The 21,095-nt window shown below is 30.8% G+C and overlaps 1 protein-coding gene across 1 annotated transcript in view; it reads right to left on the minus strand.

Moving 5' to 3' along the window:
- Window positions 1-7,894, minus strand: part of GALNTL6 (polypeptide N-acetylgalactosaminyltransferase like 6) — a 756,971-nt gene extending 749,077 nt beyond the window's left edge. The window contains exons 1-2 of the mRNA XM_049772673.1: window positions 7,871-7,894; window positions 7,630-7,738 (exon numbers count right to left, since the gene is read on the minus strand). Of these exons, the coding sequence (XP_049628630.1) occupies window positions 7,630-7,738; window positions 7,871-7,894 (133 nt within the window). The remainder of the gene's footprint in view (window positions 1-7,629; window positions 7,739-7,870) is intronic.
- Between the last annotated feature and the right edge of the window lie 13,201 nt (window positions 7,895-21,095).

Raw genomic sequence — 21,095 nt, forward strand, 5'->3', positions numbered from 1 at the left:
ATCAGTAGGAGAGAGAAAATAATCAGATGATTTTACTCAGAGCCAAGATAATAGATAAACAAAACAAAGGAAACATAAAGTTGACAGTAAAGATTTTGTAAACTCTGATGACAGATTGGTATTACGAAAGGGGAAAGGGAAAAGGTAGTAGGAAAAGAGAAGCAAAGTGTGGAGTGACCCCAGTGGTGGCAACATAGATTTGAAGAGACCAAAAATTGTACTCCTAACACATACACAGTTGTGTAAATTAGTGTTTTTCAATTAAAATTTTATACAAATATATGACAGGTGATATTTATCATTAAAGCACATTTTTTCATTAGAAATATATTAATCTCATGCCCAATAGTTTATAGGTGGCTGATATCACATTTATTTATTTTACAATGTAGGATCCTTGAGTCAGTGTTAAGCTGAATGTTTAGTGATTTGGGGCTACCAGAGTTTTATTGTTTTTGAACTCTGGGATCATAAGTTATCAGAGATTTAAGTATTATCCTCACACTGGCCAGCCCTGTTCTTCACCATTTTCAAGGTGATGAATGCCACCTTGAATGCCAGTCTAAAACTGGCATTTCTAAACAAAATTATCACAAGCCCTGCATCAATTATCTTCATTGACTTATTTTTAAAGGCTAATTTTGACTTAGTTTAAATATACACTAATTGAAGTTTAATAAATATCTTGAGCTATTCCTATAATACTATTTTCATATTGTGCTACTGACAGTACTTTTCCCTAGGTAACTGCTACTCAATGCTATTTCAGCTAAATTTTATTTTATTATTAGACATATTAATGATATATATTAACAAAATGCTAAAGATATTTTCATATTCATTTTACTTTTTCATGATTACACAATGACTGTCAAAGGTAAAATTTCATAAAAAGTTAATCTTAATATAATGAATAATAATGCATGTTATTTTTGCATTATTTCCCAATGCTGATTACCTCAATTTATTGAGAGCACATTTTAGATTTCAAAATTACCTGAACTCTGACAATAAGCAGCGTTCATTGTGGATAGTAATAAAAAAAATATGTCAGATACTGTTTTTAAGAAGCAAAAGATATCAATAAAAGAAGACATGGTGCCACTTGTATTTCTAAAAAAGAATAGTAGTTATAGATCTCCCAAGTGAAGCACATTTCTGTTTTTCATTTGTTTGGTGGGCAATCTTGTTCAATTATGTACAATAAAGATATTTAATAGCAGCATAGGTCCCTGATCAGTACTAAAGGGAGTTTTTGTTTAAAGGAACTTAAGAAAGCCACAGTTAATCATTATAAAGCATGATTTATTCTCACCATTCAAATAATCTTTTAATGCATACCCTTTAGATGTTTTGCTATGGGAATTGGCAGCAATTAGTATGAATCCTTATTAGTTTAGATCATGGGGTTTAAGGGGAATTGAGATGCAATCTCCAAAAGGGAAAAGGAACAATCAAATTATGTGAAGCTTACATGATTGTTTCTCAATGCTTATAAGCATATTATTGTTTTAAAAATTGAATGATTTAATATTATGTAACAAGGATACTTTGGGCAATTTTTATAATTTAGGTAATCATATTTTATTTAAGCAGTTATATGTATATGCATAAAATATAAATAAAAACACTGCTATCAAAAATAAGTAAAGTGAAAGGACCACATATAGACATAATAAGATGATGATAGATAGACTTGCCTACGTGCTTGTGAGACTAAATGCAGACCTTATTGGAGGGTTCATTTGGCTATAGAAATATTAATTATAAACATTCTAGGTGACAACGGTTTCAGTTGAAAGCTCCGAAACATATTTAACATGCTCTGGCATACAATGAGACGAGAGAGGCCAGTTGAGAAACTAAAAGATAAGCATTAAAATAATGATATGTTTCTGAGAGATTATATTGCTTTTTCTATTAATTTAATAGAGTTGGACTTAATTGAAATATAATATCAAGATTGTGGGTTTGGTAGCATAACATGTAAGGTATTTGCCTTGCATGTGAACCTGGGTTTAAGTCTCGGCATTGAATATGGTCTCTGAGTTGGCCAAGAGTAATTTCAGAGTGCAGTACCAGTAATAACTCCTGAGCATTGACAGACGGGGTTCAAAAACAAAACAAACACAATAAAAAACAAAAAAGATTTGTGGATTTTTAAGAGGAATTACAGGGGCTTTATTATTTTGTTTATTGTTGTCTAAAGAGCAATTTATGGGGGAAAGAGATAAACTAGGATATCATTAATAATTAATGATTATATTATGGGATTAATGGTTGTATTATGAATGTTCATAGTAGCAATAGCAGTGGACAATGAGCTAAAGAGATAGTACTGAAGGTAAGATGCTTAGTGCAGTCATGACTGAATACTGAGCAGAAGGGTGTACCCCCCCAAAACAAACAAACAAAATATACAATAGAAAGAAAGATAAAAAAAAACAAAACAGGGGCCGGGAAGGTGGCGCTAGAGGTAAGGTGTCTGCCTTACAAGCGCTAGCCAAGGAACGGACAGCGGTTCGATCCCCAGGCGTCCCATATGGTCCCCCCAAGCCAGGGGCGATTTCTGAGCACATAGCCAGGAGTAACCCCTGAGTGTCAAACGGGTGTGGCCCAAAAACCAAAAAAAAAACAAAAACAAAAACAAAAAAAAAAACCAGTTAAATACTATGCTACCTTGGGGCCAAAGCAGTGGAGCAAGCGTTAAGGCCTCTGTATGCCATGCTCGCACTACCCTAGGACGGATCGAGGCTCAATCCCCCCGAGTCCTGGAGTCCCATATGTTCCCCCAAGCCAAGAGAGATTTCTGAGCGAATACAAAACAAACTAAGTTACCTATCTACACTTCTTGCTTTTTAAGTGCCAGTGTATATCATTTTTCTGTTTTTCTTTCAGAGTTTAGAATACTAGAAAAATTAGAACATTTGAAGGTTTTTTGTTAAAAAGTAAATGTAGTGTATTGGATCCCTGAGGCTTAAGGAGCTAATGTATGAGTAAATTATGATTATAAAAGATAATTTAATTCAAATGTAATCATTGAATACAACTAATAAATTCAATTTTTATAGTTAGCTAATGCATTCTGACATCCTAAAACCAATTATTAATTGTTTATAAATATTTAATCTGATTTAAATTAAAAATATGACTTGACAAGATAAGTTTTTAATATTTATAACAGCAGATCTCAAGAAAAGACAAAATTTGGCCTTAATGAAAATTATATATGGACATTTACACACAAGTGGACAAGCAGAAAAACAACCATTTACATGCTAACTGGGATTTGAAAACATGTTTTTGAATTTTTAGAAAAGAAAACTATAAGAAACACACTATACGAAACAAGCTATATAAGAAAACTAAAGGAAACATTGTGTAATAATTAACAACTGATAACCTATTTTTAATATTCAGTACAATATTCATTATGGTTAAGGGAAATGTCATATGAAGTGTTGTTTTTTTAGCTTAGAAATTTATTAGTAGTATTTTGAAAATTTTTATTGATGAATATCCAAGAACTACCATTTTCAATTTTAGAACATCCATATTAAATAATGACTGTAAACAGCACATATTGAATAAAGGATCTCTATCATTTTATACATTTCATTTCCTGTTATATCAAAGGCATCCATGCTTCAGTTATTCTAATGCAACTTAATAAATTATTCAGATGTTGCTTTACAAAATATGCTTTCCAATTTTGGGATAAAGGAATATAATTCAAAAATAATGTAAATTAATAAAAGATAAAGATCCAAGTCAAAAATATTTCAAATAAAGAAATTGGAGCTATAGGTCAATGACCAAACATATTTGTGTGGTGTATGAGACACTGGGTGCAATACGAAGTGCTATACACTTGCAAAAACCTCAAATGCTAGATGCTATACAAAATGTAATGGGATTATAGATAAGAAATGCTGTTAGAAAAAATAGATCCCAAGCTATGTCTAGGCTAAGTTGCAATTCATGAAAAAAAGAAATCTAAGTGTGAATTGAATGTAAGAGCAACACTATATGGTAAGATATATCTTTACCCTTTAAATTTTGATTTCTTCTTCCAGAAAATATTCCTTACTCAAATACTATACTAGATATACATCTTGTACAGGTAAATTGTTATTAATGCTTATTAAAAATAACAAATAAGTATGTGATAATAAAATAGTGAAAACACTGGCTCACTTGAGAACTTGTTACAATTCTAAGGCATGATTTTAATGTACTGTAACGCCAAGGGAACAGAAGGGAAAAGGCCCTAATGCTACATTTAAGGTGTTTGAGTATATCAAACACTTGACTCTTTCAGCTTTTTTTTTTTTTTTTTGGGTGGGGACACATCCGGTGACGCTCAGGGTTTACTCCTGGCTGTGCACTCAGAAATCGCTCCTTGCTTGGGAGACCATATGGGATGCCAGAGGATTGAACTGCAGTTCGTCCTTGGTCAGCCACATACAAAGCAAATGCCCTACCTCTGTGCCGTCACTCTGGCCCTTACTCTTTCAGTTTTTGTATTGGAATGCAAGGTCCTCATTTCCTTAGAGTTGAAAATTTAACACCATATTTATTTCTAACTTATGATGTTTAATTATTACTAACATATTATTTAAGTAAATATTAAAAATAATTAAAATATAATAAACTCAAATATAGACCAATATAAAATGCTGTACACAGAATAGAATCTAGCTACCTAGTACCTTAAATGCTGTATGTTGCAAGTCAGCCCCTTAGAAGAACTATTTGAACAAAAATTTTAAACATTTAGGAGTAAGAGGAAATATGCTTGAAAATATATTATTATTTCCAAGAAAGTGATACTCAAGTAACATTACAACTGTATAAAACTTAATCCAGTTATTGAAGTTTTTTGCTTCAAGAAAGTTTGTCCAAATTGTTACTTTACACACAGATTAAATAATAATATACATATATATACACAATATAGAAAAGAAATAAATTTTTCAATCATTTATGAAACTATAACTACATTTCAAATTTTGGCAAAGATTGGGTTGGTGTGGTGGCGCAGTTGTTAGGGTGTTTGCCTTGCACACGCTAACCAAGGATGGACCATTGTTCAATCCCTGGCTTCCCAAATGGTCCCTCAAGCAAGGGTGATTTCTGAGCGCATAGCCAGGAATAACCCCTGAGCGTCACCGGGTGTGACCCAAAAACCAAAAAACAGAAAAACAAAACAAAACAAAAATTGGCAAGGATTCTATGAGAATGAAAAATTCATGGTCATTATTGACTCATGAATAAAAAAGGAAAATGTGAACAAAATATTAGAACCAATACAGAAACAAATATAAAGAAATTAAGATTAGAATTACAAGTTTGATTTTGACTCAAAAATTAATTATTTATCCAAATAACATAAAAGGAGAAAATGTTATATTATTTATTTCAAAAAATGCAAGGGAACAAACAACCACAACAAATACTTTGGTAAAATCAATAGTCAAGCTTAAAATAATATAATTCACAAACTCACTTCCAAAACATCAAAAAGATTTACTTTTATTATATATTATATTATATTATATATTTTATATTATATTAATTATTATATTATTATTATATTATTATTATATATTTATATTATATTATATTATATTATTATATTTTATTTATTATATTAATTATATTATATTATTATATTATATTATATTATATTAATTATATTATATTATATTATATTTATATTATATATTTATATATATTATATTATATTAATTATATTATATTAATATATTATTATATTATATTTATATTTGTTGGTATCTTGGAATTTGTTAAAAATTCATCTTTGAGAATTTGTATAGATTATATTATATTATATTTGTTGGTATCTTGGAATTATGTTAAAAATATCATCTTTGAGAATTTGTATAGAATTTAGAATTTGTATAGAATTTCTATAGAATAAAGAACAATGCAGTCTATTAACTAAAAAATGTCTCATATCAAACACTAATTCATCAGCACAGCATGTTCAGTGAAAATGTAAAAGACAGAATCATTTTGGTAGATTATTATCTAAAAGGGTTAATAAACTTGATAAAGTATATTTAATAAATTTATAAAAAAAGGTAAATTTCTAATAGAGATATTCAATTTTCTATTAACCAAATCATACAAAATCAATAGTTATCCACAGTGTATCAGCTTAGCAACAATTGTAATTTAATTATGGCAATTCAGTAGCTATGTAAAAAAATGCTTTCTAAGGTATGTAACTTTTAAAATTTAAAACATTGATATTACTGACAAGTATTATTAGTATCTACATTAAAATTTAAAATAACTTTTAATCAAGTGGATGTCACAGTGAAGTTTGAAAAGTTCTCTAAATTTGTATCACAATTAAATGTCATTAGCATTTTAATTTAGTTTCAAACATAATAGAATTTCAATAAAAGCAATAGAAATATCAGAGAAAATCATAAGTGTAAATGTGCTTTTCATATACACAGCTGACCCAGGCTTGGCATGGCACTACAAATGGTCTACCTGAGTGCCACCAGAGAGATCATTGAACACAAAAATCAGGATTAAGGCCTGAGCAACGATTACTGTTTAAGTGTTCTTTAATATGTTCTTTAGACATATGAAAATATGTCTAAATATAATTAATATAGTAATGTATCATGAAATGATCTATTTATTATGAATTTAAGAGATAAGACATTTATCTCTTAATTATAAACAGACTTTGTATATTACAAAATTTCAATAACTTTAATTTTTGTGAATATGTAATTTGACATGTATCAATTTTGATGAAAAATATGTTTTGAATGCAATATATATATCTAACGAAGAGAAATAATTTTGATGAGCTTCATCAGATATTGATGCAAAGGAAAATTGAGAACTCTCTAAATGAGCGCAAATAAGTTAATTTGGCAGACAAATAAAATTAATTTTAAATAAAAATAAATTGGCTTGAGATGGATAGGTCGTATAGAAATATTGATATATCTCAAAAAGTCAAAAAGTGTAATTCAATTGTTTAAAAACAAAATACGATTATGTTTGTCAGTCATGCTATGAGCAAAGATGACTTAGAGCCCTTCACTTTGTCCTAGTATTGTTTACCAAATGATGAGACATGGAAGGAAACATGTCAGAGCTGCTCAGTATCTTCAGTAAAAAGTGACTCTTCAAATTTTTTTCCCTTGAGTTTACTTACATTTTTTACTTAAATTTTATTTCTTGTCTTGGTAAGAATTTCCAACAGGTATCTAGTTCCTGTGATCTACCAAACTGCTGTAGCCTGTCCCTAATTCTAGGTTCACGGTATCATTTAAAAACTTTCTATAGCTTAGAATTTAGAAACATTTGGTAAATGACTGAATCTGATAGAAGAGACACATCTTTTCAAGTCAAATCTCTCAGACCAATTCCAGGATACTCCAGAATTATTATGATAATTTGGAATATAAAGTACTCTAGATTGATAAAAATTTAATCTTTTAAAGTCTTATGAGCCTTCCTTATGAGACATATCTTATGATGTACAGAAAACAATACAGATTAAGGTTTCTTTAAGTGGTAAATGATGGGATATAGTAAGGAAAGTAGTGCATTGGCTTATACTGAACTTCATACCTGAGCGCATAGCCTCTTTCTGAATGCTTTCATAGTCATGCCAGTCCTTTCTTCTCAAACCATCTGTCCATGAATAGAACTGTCCATCTCCCAGGCCCAGTGGAAATGTCTGTGAAAAGGAGAACATTCAAAGTATAAAAAAGAGGTATTTCCTTTTGCATGCAGGTAAGAACAGCTGGACATATATTGACTAATCACAGAATGTTTGTTAAATAAACTTTCAATATATTTCTAAAGATACCACAAAGTTATAGGAAGTCACCATACTAAAATTTAGCTTTAAACTCAGAATCACATATTGTCCACATTTCTCCCATTTCCTATTTTACTATATCCAGTTAATTATTTTACATAATAAATTAATAGTTATTATTTAGTGTATAAGAAATATATCTCTTTGCATTGATATTATTTTATTTGGCTTGACTAAAGTGCACATTCTGATAATATAATCAGTTTTAATGTTAAAAAGAATTACCTTATTGTGATTAGAACAACTGTATTTATTTAATTATTTATTATATTATACAGTTGTTTATTTATTTTGGGAAGGATCATACTCAGCAGTGCTCAGAAATTACTCCTGGCTCTGTGATTAGTAATCACATCTTGCCAGCTGACCAGATCATCTAAGTTGCCAGGGATCAACTGGATTGAAACATAAAAGGCAAATACACTATACCACTGTACTTTTACTTTTGGCTCACAACTGTATTCATTTATATCAACTATATTTAAGTATCCTGATAATGATAGTAAAAAAACAATTAGTGACTGGTCACCAGTTAAATTTTTAAATATAGATTTCACATGGCACCTGAAAATGGAGCATGTATAGAAAATTTCACTAAGAAACTGACTAGGAAAAGTGAACAACAACTATACATAAGATATTGAGGCTGGATCCATATCTGATATCTCAAACATCAGTAAACTCAGAGTGGATCAAAGAGCATGGCATCCAACTATAAATTACATTGAAGAAAATATATGCAGAACACTCCAAAATTCGGCCACAAATGTTTTTTCAATGATATAATGGAAAAGACAGCATAATAAAAATAAACAAAGAGGACATCAAATTAAAGAGTTTCAGAATGGCAAATAAATCCAGGATGAAACCCAGATACAGCTAATTAAATGGTAAAAGATATTCACGTTAAATGCATCCTATAAAGCACTGTTAGCCAGGATATATAGAGTACATATAAAGATTAACAAGAAAAATCCTATCAAAAAATTGTGAGGGGAAATGAACTGACATGTCTCAGTAAAACACAGGCAGATGCAAAATAGGCAAAAAAAAATGCTCATCATCACTTATTACTAGGGGAGTCCAAATAAAGATGACAATAAAGCATCATTGCACACCACTGAAAATGAAACATATAAAAATAGTGGAACACTCTATGTTGGTGGGGATATGATGAAAACAAAATTCTCATTTACTGCTGGTGGGAATGTTTTCTGGTTCATCCTGTGGAAAACAGTATGGAAAGTTCTCAGTAAATTAAAAAGAACTGAGTCACCATATGACCTCATCACAGGACATTTGGATATCTACCCCAAGAACAAAATAAATTCATTCAAAAAGACATATTCATGCCATTATTTATTGTATTACTTAGAACCCTTCAATAGCTAAGTATGGAATCACTCAGATATCTGACTACTGATAAATGATCATGAAGATGTGGTATATCTATGTAATTTAATACTATACATCTGCATGAAATGATGAAATCGTAACAGTTTTTGCAACCTGATTGGAGTTAGAAGATATCATACTGAGTAAAGTAAGCCAGCAGAAGCACACACATAGGCTTATTTGTGGTATGTGGAATAACTGGATGAAAAAAAAATGTAATGAAGTAAAGGGGAGATGCCTATTTACCCTTGATCCAAGAGAAAAGTGTGGAGGTCAGAAAAGGAAAAGAATTGAGTGGAAAAGAAAATTATAAAGGTAAGTAAAAAGAAACAGGAATCAGAGGCCTTGAGTATACTGGTCATGTGAGGTAGTGATTTAACTAGATATTCCAAGCACAGAAGCAAGAACTGAACACACAGATCCAAATTATAACTACCAAACTTTATAAAGTGTCTGTCATGGTGGCAGGCTAGGAGAATAGAGTGGAAAGAAACCCAGATGTTGCGATTAGTTCTAGAACATTATATACCTAAAGGTCAACTACCAGTAGCTTTGTAAAACATAGCTCTTTAATTACATTTGTAAACATTTAAATAAAATAAAAAACTAAAATAATGTGAGAAAATAATAACCACTAAATTTATGGAAAAAAACTAACCAAACAATATCACAAGAATCAGTATAATGTAAAATAAAAGTTGGAATGAACTGATGGATGAATTGACTATATATAAAATAAATCTCAAGGATCTTGGTGGTAATCTTCTATTCAGGGTGCATACTATTCTGGTAAAGTGTTGTTATAAATTCAGCAATTAATGTTATTTTTATGTTCATTTCTAGTAACAGAAGAAAGATTCATTGGATTTCTTAAATAAAGTTAGAAAATTCAGGATATAATATAAGTCATTTCTAAAAGTGAAGTCATTTCTAAAAGTCATTTCAAACGTGAAGAGGAAAATACAAATTTTCAAAATATAGAGGGTACCTAATTAGGTAAGTGAGAATATGAGTAAATTCAGTTTATCATTCAAAGTTTTAGAAAAGATGTCAAAAAAACGATCTCTTATTTTCTTAGTTTGTGACAATGATGCTACTATACATATAAATACTGTATATACATAATATATACACTGAGTCACATTTGTATTCCACAAATAACCCTTATGTTTTCAAATAATTAAAATATTCTAAATAATACAAAACAGAGAAAGAAGATATATATCTAAGGATAGTAATCAGCTTGTATAAATGCAATACACAATCAATAAAATTTGAGAGACAGTTACAATGTTTACAGAAAAAGAAGTATATATAAATAGAAGAAAATTAGGAAATAAATCATGGGAATATAATACCAAACATTATATCAAACTAATATGTTTCTTCTATTAAATTTTTTGTAATAAAACTTTACTAATACTCAGCTATAAAAGAAAAACTATATCAAAGAATTTGAAAATGTATAACTCATTTTATCTCATCCATACACTTGAAAATGACACATAATTAAAATCTCCCACACTGATGTAGATAATACCAAACTCTAAATATAACTTCCAGATAAAACAGAATATTTTCAATATAAAATTTAACATAAAATAAAGGATTTTTGTTATGTAATAAACTTCAAATATTCAAATGTCTCTAGTTTTCAGGTACATCCTCCTTTTGCTTATATTAACTTATTGTAGAAAATTGTTAACAAATGTTAATACATGACAGATCACATACAAGGATTGATCTTTACTTTCAACAGACTATAAAATTAGAGCAAAGTGTCAGTTAAATCTACAAAGCAGGCATTTGAATTGACATTAAACTTTAGTGAATTATTGAGACTTAATGGGAAGGACTCAGCTTTTTTATGGCATTGAACTCTGAAGATACCTAAAAGTGAAATTATATGGTATTTCTGAGAATGAGTTAAAGGTCAAACAAAAGGAAGTCATTTTTATTACACGAAAGCTATAGTTCCTTAGATTTTTCTCCTCAATCCCCAAAACTAGTTAGTTCTAAATAATAACTACTTTTGGAAAACTGAAAAGTATATTTTGGTGCTAAATTAAGTTAGTTGAAAATAAAAATGAATTCCATATGATCCTCAGGATTAACCAAATCTGTACTTTCTCAAGATCTGACCACATTTTTTTAACTGCTTAGAAATGCTTAGAATTCCCTTTCTTCTATTTGGAGAAGTGGAATCATGATATAGGAACACTGGCTTCCAGGAATCCAGCCAGTAAATATCTGGGGACATCTTCACACAGCTGAGACTTCATGAAAGAATTGTTACTACTTCATTCACATATAAGGACTATTAACCAAGGACACTGACATTTGAAAGATCCTTGACATAAAACGGAAAGAACAGAATAAACCTAAGAGAATACATTGAAGAAAATAGCTGATGTAAGATGCCAAATAAAATTCCCAGAAAAGACAAAATTGAATTTGTTGTCTCAAAGAAAAGTTACTTCAGAGAAACCCAAAATTTATTTTAATAATGATAGAGAGGTTTAGAAAAAAAAAAAAGGAAAGCATTCTTGAAAAGTAAAATTAGAATAGTAGCCATAGAATTTGGCAAGGGAAGGCTGACAAAAACAAATAGCAAATGAAGAGGAAAAGGAAATGAAAACAGTAAGAAGAGAGAAAATATGAGAAAAAGCAGGGATGGCTGAAACAACTATCAGAGACAAAAATATATATACAACATGAAGGCTAGTAAAAAAATATCAGAAAAAATACTCTTAAAGCACCAGAAGGGTTGGAAGCAGCGTCAGAGAGCATGTTTTTGGGGGTTGGGGAACCAAAAAGCAAATACATGTATTTCTATCTATTTAAAATATAATAGAAAGGAAAGGCACAATTCTTCTAGTGACACTGATATTAATTATAATTTTTGTATAAATACTTCAACTAGTAAAAATGGATTTATAAATTAGATTAGAAGAAGCAGAGTTAGAAGAAAGTGTACTACACACTTTGATTTTGACATGAAAACACATGTCTGCATATGAACTGAGCTAAAATGGGTAAGAAAACTCATATGGATATTGAAGAAAGACTGAAATAAGATAGTTTCATAACACATTTGATGTCATAGGAAAATGAAAAAATAAAAAGTAACTCAAAGTATAGTACTACATTCTTGCTGTATCTAAACATGAAAATGTAAAACAAAATAAAATAAATGATTGAACTTCTTGCCCTGGATGTCATAATGTGTTAATCAGGAGAAGTTGACCATTATAGTTACTTGATTACATAACTGGCCTGGTAATCATTATAACCTGTATATAAAAATACATTTTTATAAATTATTAAAAAATTAATTTTAGATAAAATGCATAGTAAATTGAATATATTCAATTTTGAGGGTAGACATTGGAGCTATCTCAAAGTATCAAGATAGAGTGGCAATTATTTTATGACCATATAAAATTCTGTTAGAGAAGGTCATCTGAACTGTGTTACTCACAAAACAACAGTAGCAGCATCAGAAGGGATAGTCAGAAACAGAATTTCACCCTCCTATCTTATGCCTGTGAAACCAGAAACTTTACAATCAGAGAGACAGAGCGATATTATAAATCTATTTTTTAACAAGCCCTCCAGCTGGTAGGGAAGCATTCTTTTTTCTTGTTGTTGTTGTTGTTTGTTTGTTTCTTTGTTTTTGTTTTTTGAGCCACACCCAGTGATGCTCAGGGGTTACTCCTGGCTATGCACTCATAAATCGCCTCTGGTTTGGGGGACCATATGGGACACCTGGGGATCAAACTGCGGTCTGTCCTAGGCTAGGCTAGGCAAGGCAGATGCCTTACTGCTTGTGCCACCGCTCCAGTCCCTGGTTGGGCCACCGCTCCAGTCCCTGGTTGGGAAGCATTCTTAAGTTCACTAAGCCATCTGAAGAGTAAAGGAACACAATTCCTACATTCAGAAACATGCCAGTATAATTTGACAAACATGTGTCACAATTACTGTAGTTATCCTCAGAACTGATGACCAATATGAAAGATTAGTGTATAAACTTTCTTTTTATCTGCCAGAAAAGTAGGTGAACAAACTGAAACAAATACCAGTACATTTGTATAGAACTACCTTGGTTCTGAAAGCTTAACCATCTAGTTGACCCTTCAGTATTCTGACCTTTCTTTTTCACATAAGCAATTTCCAGTGCCCAAATCCATTTGCTTCTCTTGGGTTGTATCATATTTCCTCTATATAGTTATAGCAGCTTAGATCCATTATCTACGACCTTGTAATATAAATATAAAGAATATTGTGCCTTCATGAGGCATCAATGCATCTATTTTAGACCATCATTAGGTTGGCCATTTATTCATGAATATCCTTTCTATTTGTCACCTCCTAGACATTTTGTTCATTGTAATGTCACCACCAATAATTAACTTGAAAAAATTCAGGGATAGAGGAAGCAGAATATATTAAGTAGAAACCATAAGTATTAGAATTCAGTCCCAGAACCTATCAAATAATAATATACTCGAACAAGGGCATGAGAAAGTTTTCAAGGATAAAATTCATCTTATAAACAATGCATGCAACAGAGGAAGCAAACTCAAATTCCTTCTAGAATCAAAGATGATAACATATTTCTAAAAAAAACTCTGATGTCTCACTCTAGACAGTGTTCGATTATATAACATTTGTTGCTATCTCTTATGATCTTAAAACTTTTCATAGGGTTGTTAGTTTAGAAACTCCAAAAAAATAAATAAGAACACCAGAAGCACAAAAACACAAAACTTCTCATTTACTGTTAAAATAAAGTAACTTTATTTGCCATAAATATAGGTGGCTACAGCAATAAAAAGGCAAATTTGTGAATTTCTTTTTTTTTTTTTTTTTTTTTTTGGTTTTGGGGCCATACCCAGTGATGCTCAGGGGTTACTCCTGGCTATGTGCTCAGAAATTGCTCCTGGCTTGGGGGACCATATGGATGCCAGGGACTGAACCGTGATCTGTCCTAGGTTAATACGGCAAGGCAGATGCCTTACCGCTTGCACCACCACTCCAGCCTAATTTTGTGAATTTCTATGTAGATTCTGTTTGTAAAATCGTTGATTTTATAAATGAACAGGACTATTAGTTTTATATCATGTACTTTCCTATCACTATACTTATTCTTTGTGGGAGAGTATATGTAATAAAATACAGTAGAAATGGGGCCAAATATAGATAAGTGAGGATTTGAAAACATAGGCAGAACATTTATATTTATCCAAAGGCCATATAATAATGACCTATATATATATATATATATATATATATATAATCATATATATATAAATGGTCAATAAAATGATTTTTCCCTTACCTACTTAATAAGGTTTCTGGAGTTGAAGATCAGATAAAGTATATTAAATGTTTTGGCTTTCCTTTACTTTTTTCCTTTATTTTGTTTTTGTTTTTAAGACACCCTGATGTGCTCAGGGGTTACTCCTGACTTTGTGCTCAGAAATCACTCCTGGCAGACTTGGGTGTGAGTCAAATACCCTACTGCTGTCCTATATCTCTGGCCCCAAGACATTGGCTTTTCATGCGATGATATGAAAACATCTGTAGTTTTCACCATATATGCTATTTTCAGTAATGTTTTTAAACCATATCTATTGGTGCCCTGACTTTACGGGATCACTCCTGGCAGGACTTGGGGAACCATGTAAGGTGCCAAAAATAGAACCTGAATTGGCCACATGTAATGTACATATCCTACCCACTCTATTATTTTTAAGCCACTTTAATTTTTTATTTTTACTTTTGGGCACACCCGGTGACACACAGTGGTTACTCCTGGCTATATGCTCAGAAATCGCTCCTGGTTTGTGGGACCATATGGGACACCCTGGAATCGAACCGAGGTCTGTCCTGGGTCAGCAGCATGCAAGGCAATTGCTGTACCTCTGCACCATTGCTCCAGCACCCTCTTTAATATTTTAATTGGTATTTGGTGATTTTAATTGTCCTTGAAGTTATAACATAATTGTAGAGACAGATATGCTAATCAAGTAAGCAAAAACTGTGGTGGCCAAAAATACAGTAGTTGTTAATAGGATAGAATTATGAATATAATTTTGATTTTTTGGTTTTAGGGTCTAAATTGTCTGTGCAAAGGCCTTACTCTTGACAGTGCATTGAGAGTTTATTCCTGGCAGACTCAAGGTATCATGTGATCTATACAAGGCAAATGCCATGCTCTCTGTATTTTCACCCTTACCCCAAGAATAGATATATTTTTATTGGTTATGACTAAGTTTAGTATATCTGAAAATATTACAAGCAAATAAAACTATTTTAAAATTATAATATAATTAATGTGCACAAAGAAAAAAAACTAATATTTATTTTAATCATCTTATACTTAGTATGCCATGTGCTGAATTAGAGTTTTGAAGCACTATAATATCTTATAAACATCATATAGCTAATAAATGGTGAATAGAATATGAATTTCCTGTCAATTGCCTCATGTAATATTATTATGTAATATTATGTAATACCAAAGACAAGCAAACATAGGTTCTTATGTTTCTATTGTTATTTATTCAAAATTTGTTATTATAAAGTCATTTATAAATGTGAGTAAATAAAATAATAACATATGTTATTAAGTCAAATAGAATACATGTTTTTAAACTCTGTATACTGATGACCAAAACAATAGTTATTAAAACTTCCAGAATAGTAATATAAAAAAACCTGCAAAACATGTTCTTTTTTCTCAACTTTTTATCTCAGGCAAAAAGCATGCAATCATCATACATATAATCTACAGAGAAGGTTCTGAATTTTCATATACTCACATATATACTGCTTAGTGTTCAACATAAAGATTTCATTTTTATTTATAATCTATCATTGTTCTATACATATTGTATAAGATTCTAAGATATGACATTATTAACATAATTCAAAGATACCAACAAGATGAAATCAAATAAACCCTGAGCTAGTATTGATTGTTGAATTCTCTAGAGGCTAGCATATCCATTGGGCTTCTAAAACATACTATCTAAAACAATGTTAAGAACTCAAGATGTATTTCATAAAGCAGGCAGGAGGGCATACTAAGGACTTCAGATCTTATTTTTGTTAATAAAATTCAAAGTACTCTTTATATAGCAGTATTAAATAGTACTTACTATATATACACATGCATATTTTTATATTTTATAGTTGCACACCTGCAACTTATACAATATTATAATGCAATTATGCTTCAGTGAAAATTAAATTTTCAACTGAATATGGAAACTTAGTTGCAGCATATGTATCTCTTTTTACCTTCAAATAAATATTTATACTACATATTTCAGAGCACCATGTTTTTTGAGACATGAAAACTGTCAGCCACCAGTATAATGACCATGAAGAAGCCACCATCTTAATCATGATCCCATCTTATTGCAACAGGATGTCATGACACTGTCTGCTGTTGGCAGAAATTTGTGAAAGGTTTCTGAGCCCACATGTTTATTCTATGTATCTGTTAGGTTCACAAATCTTTAGAACACAAAATAATTTTTAATGTATCATTTCAATGATACTCATATGTTATATTTCTGCAATGGCTTTGAAGATCATCCTAACTAGTGAAGAAATAAGTCAAGACGAGTGAGATCTACCAGACAAAGTCACATGATGAGTTTGTTCTGATAATTGGCAACTTCATGTTCTATTGTGAGAATAAATAAAAGAATATCATAGAGTAATTGAAGGCTCAGAATCTCTGATGAGTTCATTAATTTCTTACGGTGCCTAATTCCACTAATACACTTGAAGGATGAAATTGTTTGCAATAGAGTCATGGTTATTTTAAAAGTTGAATTTCTCTATAAAGGTCGTTTACCAAAAAAAAAGGCTTCAAACATACTCAAAACAAATTTATTGTAAATGATCCATATGCATGAAATACAAGTAAAACAGTTTGGAATGCATTTGCTTTCTCCTCAATTATACTCTAATGTCTCTGTAACTTAGCTTAATGAAATATTCAGTCTTTATTCAGTATTATTTTGTTTGTATCTGTGAAAGTCTGATGACTCTCATTTTATAGTTTCTTTGGGTAGTGGTGAATAATGTCTGAAGAAGCCACTCTTTTTGGACAGGACATATTCCTGGATAGCTGAAATAGAAAAGAAATATGTTTTCACTATTTTTCTACCTTACACAGTTTTATTAACATTTTTAACAAAATGTATTCTAAATAAGTACAAATTCTGTCTAACCCACTATCAGTGAGGTCAGGAGCAGACTATTCTGCAAATAAAAGGCATTATTAAGCATGATATTTTTATTGAAAAAAATGAAATGAAAGTACTGAGTAAAATCCTCTCTGATATTAACTAGGGTTAAGAACTCAGCAGTTGTCATAATCCAACTGACACACTCTATTTTCATTTAAGCATATGATGTGCTATTGTTGTGCTACTGACCCTCACAATTACTATAATTTTTACTTTTCCCATCATAACAAGAACACAATATCTCAGCAGGCAAACCCTTCAATATTCCTGATTGTTTTACAGCAACTTACCTTGGAGAAATATTCAGGAGATCAGCATCTTACAAAAATGAACATTTTTCTGACATTTTTTTCTCACCTCAAAGTATTCTATTTGTGATTCCTAAAGGGGAAAGATAAGAAACAATAAAGAAAACTTAGTGTTGAAGTGGACAGTATTTCTGTGAAAATGTTAAAGCAATGAAAGATCATGTCAAAAAAAGCATATTATATTAACCTTCAAGAATCACCTGGCCCCCTGGTGATGGAGAATCCATACACTTGCAGATTCCTGGGGAGTATTAAGCCTGGTTTTCATGAACCCCTGAACTTTTCTTCAGAAGGACATCAAATGGTGCCTCTAGAATTCCACCCTCTCAATTCTTCAAGGAAAAAACATAGCATTCTCAGTTGTTCTCCAGAATCAATATTATCTTAAAATGTGACTATTGTTTTTATTAATCTTAACTCACTGCTGAGGTCCAAATATAAAGGGATGAAGTATTAGAGAGAAAATAAAACAATGACTTTTGTAACCACATGTATGACAGTAGCAAAGAAAGAAAAATAGAATGTCAATACTCCCCCAAATTACAAGTCACATATATACTTGTAAATATTAACTATTCAAGTAATGTGTCTATCAGGACTAGATTCAGAATTACCTTTGAGGATATAGGATTAGTTTGTAATTAGGAAATGGTTAGATTATAAAATGACTCAATCATCTCTTAGTATTGCATAAGCTATCACTGTGAAAAATGGACTCAATTCAGCTATCACTGTCATGGTTTTCCCAATTTTTAAATCATCATTGCATAAACTATGGCAATACAGATATAGATAAGACTTCAACTTCAATTTCAGTGAGGTCTCTCTTAGGTTGTTTTTAAAATTTAAAATGGCCTTTAGACAGTTCACTTCTATTTTTTATCTGAAAGAGACAAAGGAGATACAAACCTTATACTCTAAAGGATCAAATAAGTATGCTTTTAGCCCATTTTAATAGCTAAATTGGAGTTTAAAGTAAATTTGAGGAAATCTAAATGTAATGAGTTCCTGTAAGTAAAAGTAAATTTAAATAGCATAACCAACAAACAAATCAATGTAAAGTTAATTATTGTAAGATTGGAGATACATAGGTAAGATGTTATATCATATCTCATGCACTTGCAACATTTTAACAATCACCATTCACTAGCCTCTCTAAAGAGTCAAAACTGCTCTCATATGTACTTTACACATATAATTCATATATAACATATGTTTATATAACATGTCATACTAATTATAAGAGTAATAATTCAAGATTATTTTATATTTTAGCATATATATTTCTCATTATTGTATAAAATCTTCTTTATTAATACTTTTTAAAATGGAGATGAGTAGAATATATTGCATTGTGCAGTTGACACCCTTAACATAAAAGTTACAAATACTATATAGATCTTTGCTTTTATTTCATTAACAAATGAGCTGAATCTTTATCAGCACTCAATCATAAGCCAGTAAATCTTAAATCTTAAAATAAAAACTATGTTACATTCAGTTCTAATTAAAAATGACTGCTGTCCATGATTATAATAATCAAAGTTGCTTTCTCGTAATATTGTTTTCAGTATAGAGAGTGGATACCAGGAAAACAAAATGATCTACTGTCATTCATGTCTATAATGAGTTGAAAAAAAGGCCTTTAAAATAGGAACTTAGAAAACATCTTTGCTGGTATTTGAAATAATTAGCTGTGAAAGTCATGGTCTAAGACCCTTTTAAGATTTAAATTTTAAGTGCATTCTCCTCTTCTTGTCAAATCATGACATTTTATCATTTTGTATTTAAAGAAATGGAAATGGCCTTCTTCCCCCTCCCTCTACTCTGTAGACAAATTATATTTATGTCAGAATAATCAATAGCTTTTAAAGCAGCCTAATTTAGGTATTCAAAAGCATTGGCACTTCTCCCTGAAAATATGTTGACTAACTACTTAACAAGAGATCATTAGATTTGGATAGAAACTTGGTTAAACTCTTTTGAGTACAATTTTATAGTTAGATACAGCTTATTATTAACTCATGAATATAATTACTTATTAGAAATCTCTGCTGGTTCTTAAATTCAATGTGTCACAAAATTTCACCATACTTAAAGTATAAATGAGTTAAATGAATGTAATATTATGTATAATGAACTCAATTATTTTATACTTTTAAAAGAATGCTCTAGTAAAATGTAAGGTTCTTTTCTTTTCTTTTTTTTTGGGGGGGGGGGGGCACACCCAGTGAAACTCAGTGGTTACTCCTGGCTATTTGCTTAGAAATTGCTCCTGGCTTGGGGTACCAGATGGGATGCTGGGGATCAAATCGAGATTCGTCCTGTATCAGCTGCAGGCAAGGCAAACTCCCTACTACCAGGCCATCACTCCGGCCCCAGAATGCAAGGTTCTTAAGATTATGAATATTCATGTTGTTAAGTCAATGATAAATTCCAAAAATCTAGAAAAGTGTCAGATACAGAATGGATGTAGATGGTCAATGCAGACTGAATGAGGATTTCCGATTTATTGAGGCAAGTCTAACTGACAGTGGATTAGATAAAAATATATATTATAGCAATACTCTTTTCATATATAGTTTTGACAAAGAACATGTACTGATCAATTAACAATACAAAACTTAATATGGTACATAACATGTACAAGTATGTTAAATTTAACAATCTACTTTTATTTTTATTGTTAATATAACATAATCAGAAAATTCTAAGCTGATACTTTGTCAAGTACAAACAATTACTGAATGGCTAAGAAAATTTAGTAATTACATAAGTAGGAAATAGATAACTTCATTCAATTTTTCCACGTTTTCATCTTTCTCATATTTATAAATACTCAGATATTTAATATTTTTTCCTATGTAACAATTCTAGAAATCATGTGTAAACATTGACAGTAGGGGTCCAGAAATAGTAGTACATTTTCTGTGGTGCTTGCCTTTCTGAAGCATACCCCAGGTTCTTTATTTATGGGTGATATGGGGTCATATGGTTGATTGAATCCCATCAACAGTGATCTCTAAGATTTAAGCTGGGAGAAAATAAAGTAGTTAGGGTGCATTTCTAGCATGAGTCTGACCCAAGTATTTCTGGGCACATTCCTGGAGGCTTTACATATTACTAGAGTGGCTTCAGGATCTTAATAATTTAGGGACCAAGCTGTTCAACATCACATCCTCAGGCTGCAACCTTCCAAGGGCTTCCTGAGTACCTCTTGAGGCTGGCACATCTTACCTC

This window comes from Suncus etruscus, chromosome 4 (assembly GCF_024139225.1).
Source record: "Suncus etruscus isolate mSunEtr1 chromosome 4, mSunEtr1.pri.cur, whole genome shotgun sequence".
NCBI classification, from domain to species: Eukaryota; Metazoa; Chordata; class Mammalia; order Eulipotyphla; family Soricidae; genus Suncus; species Suncus etruscus.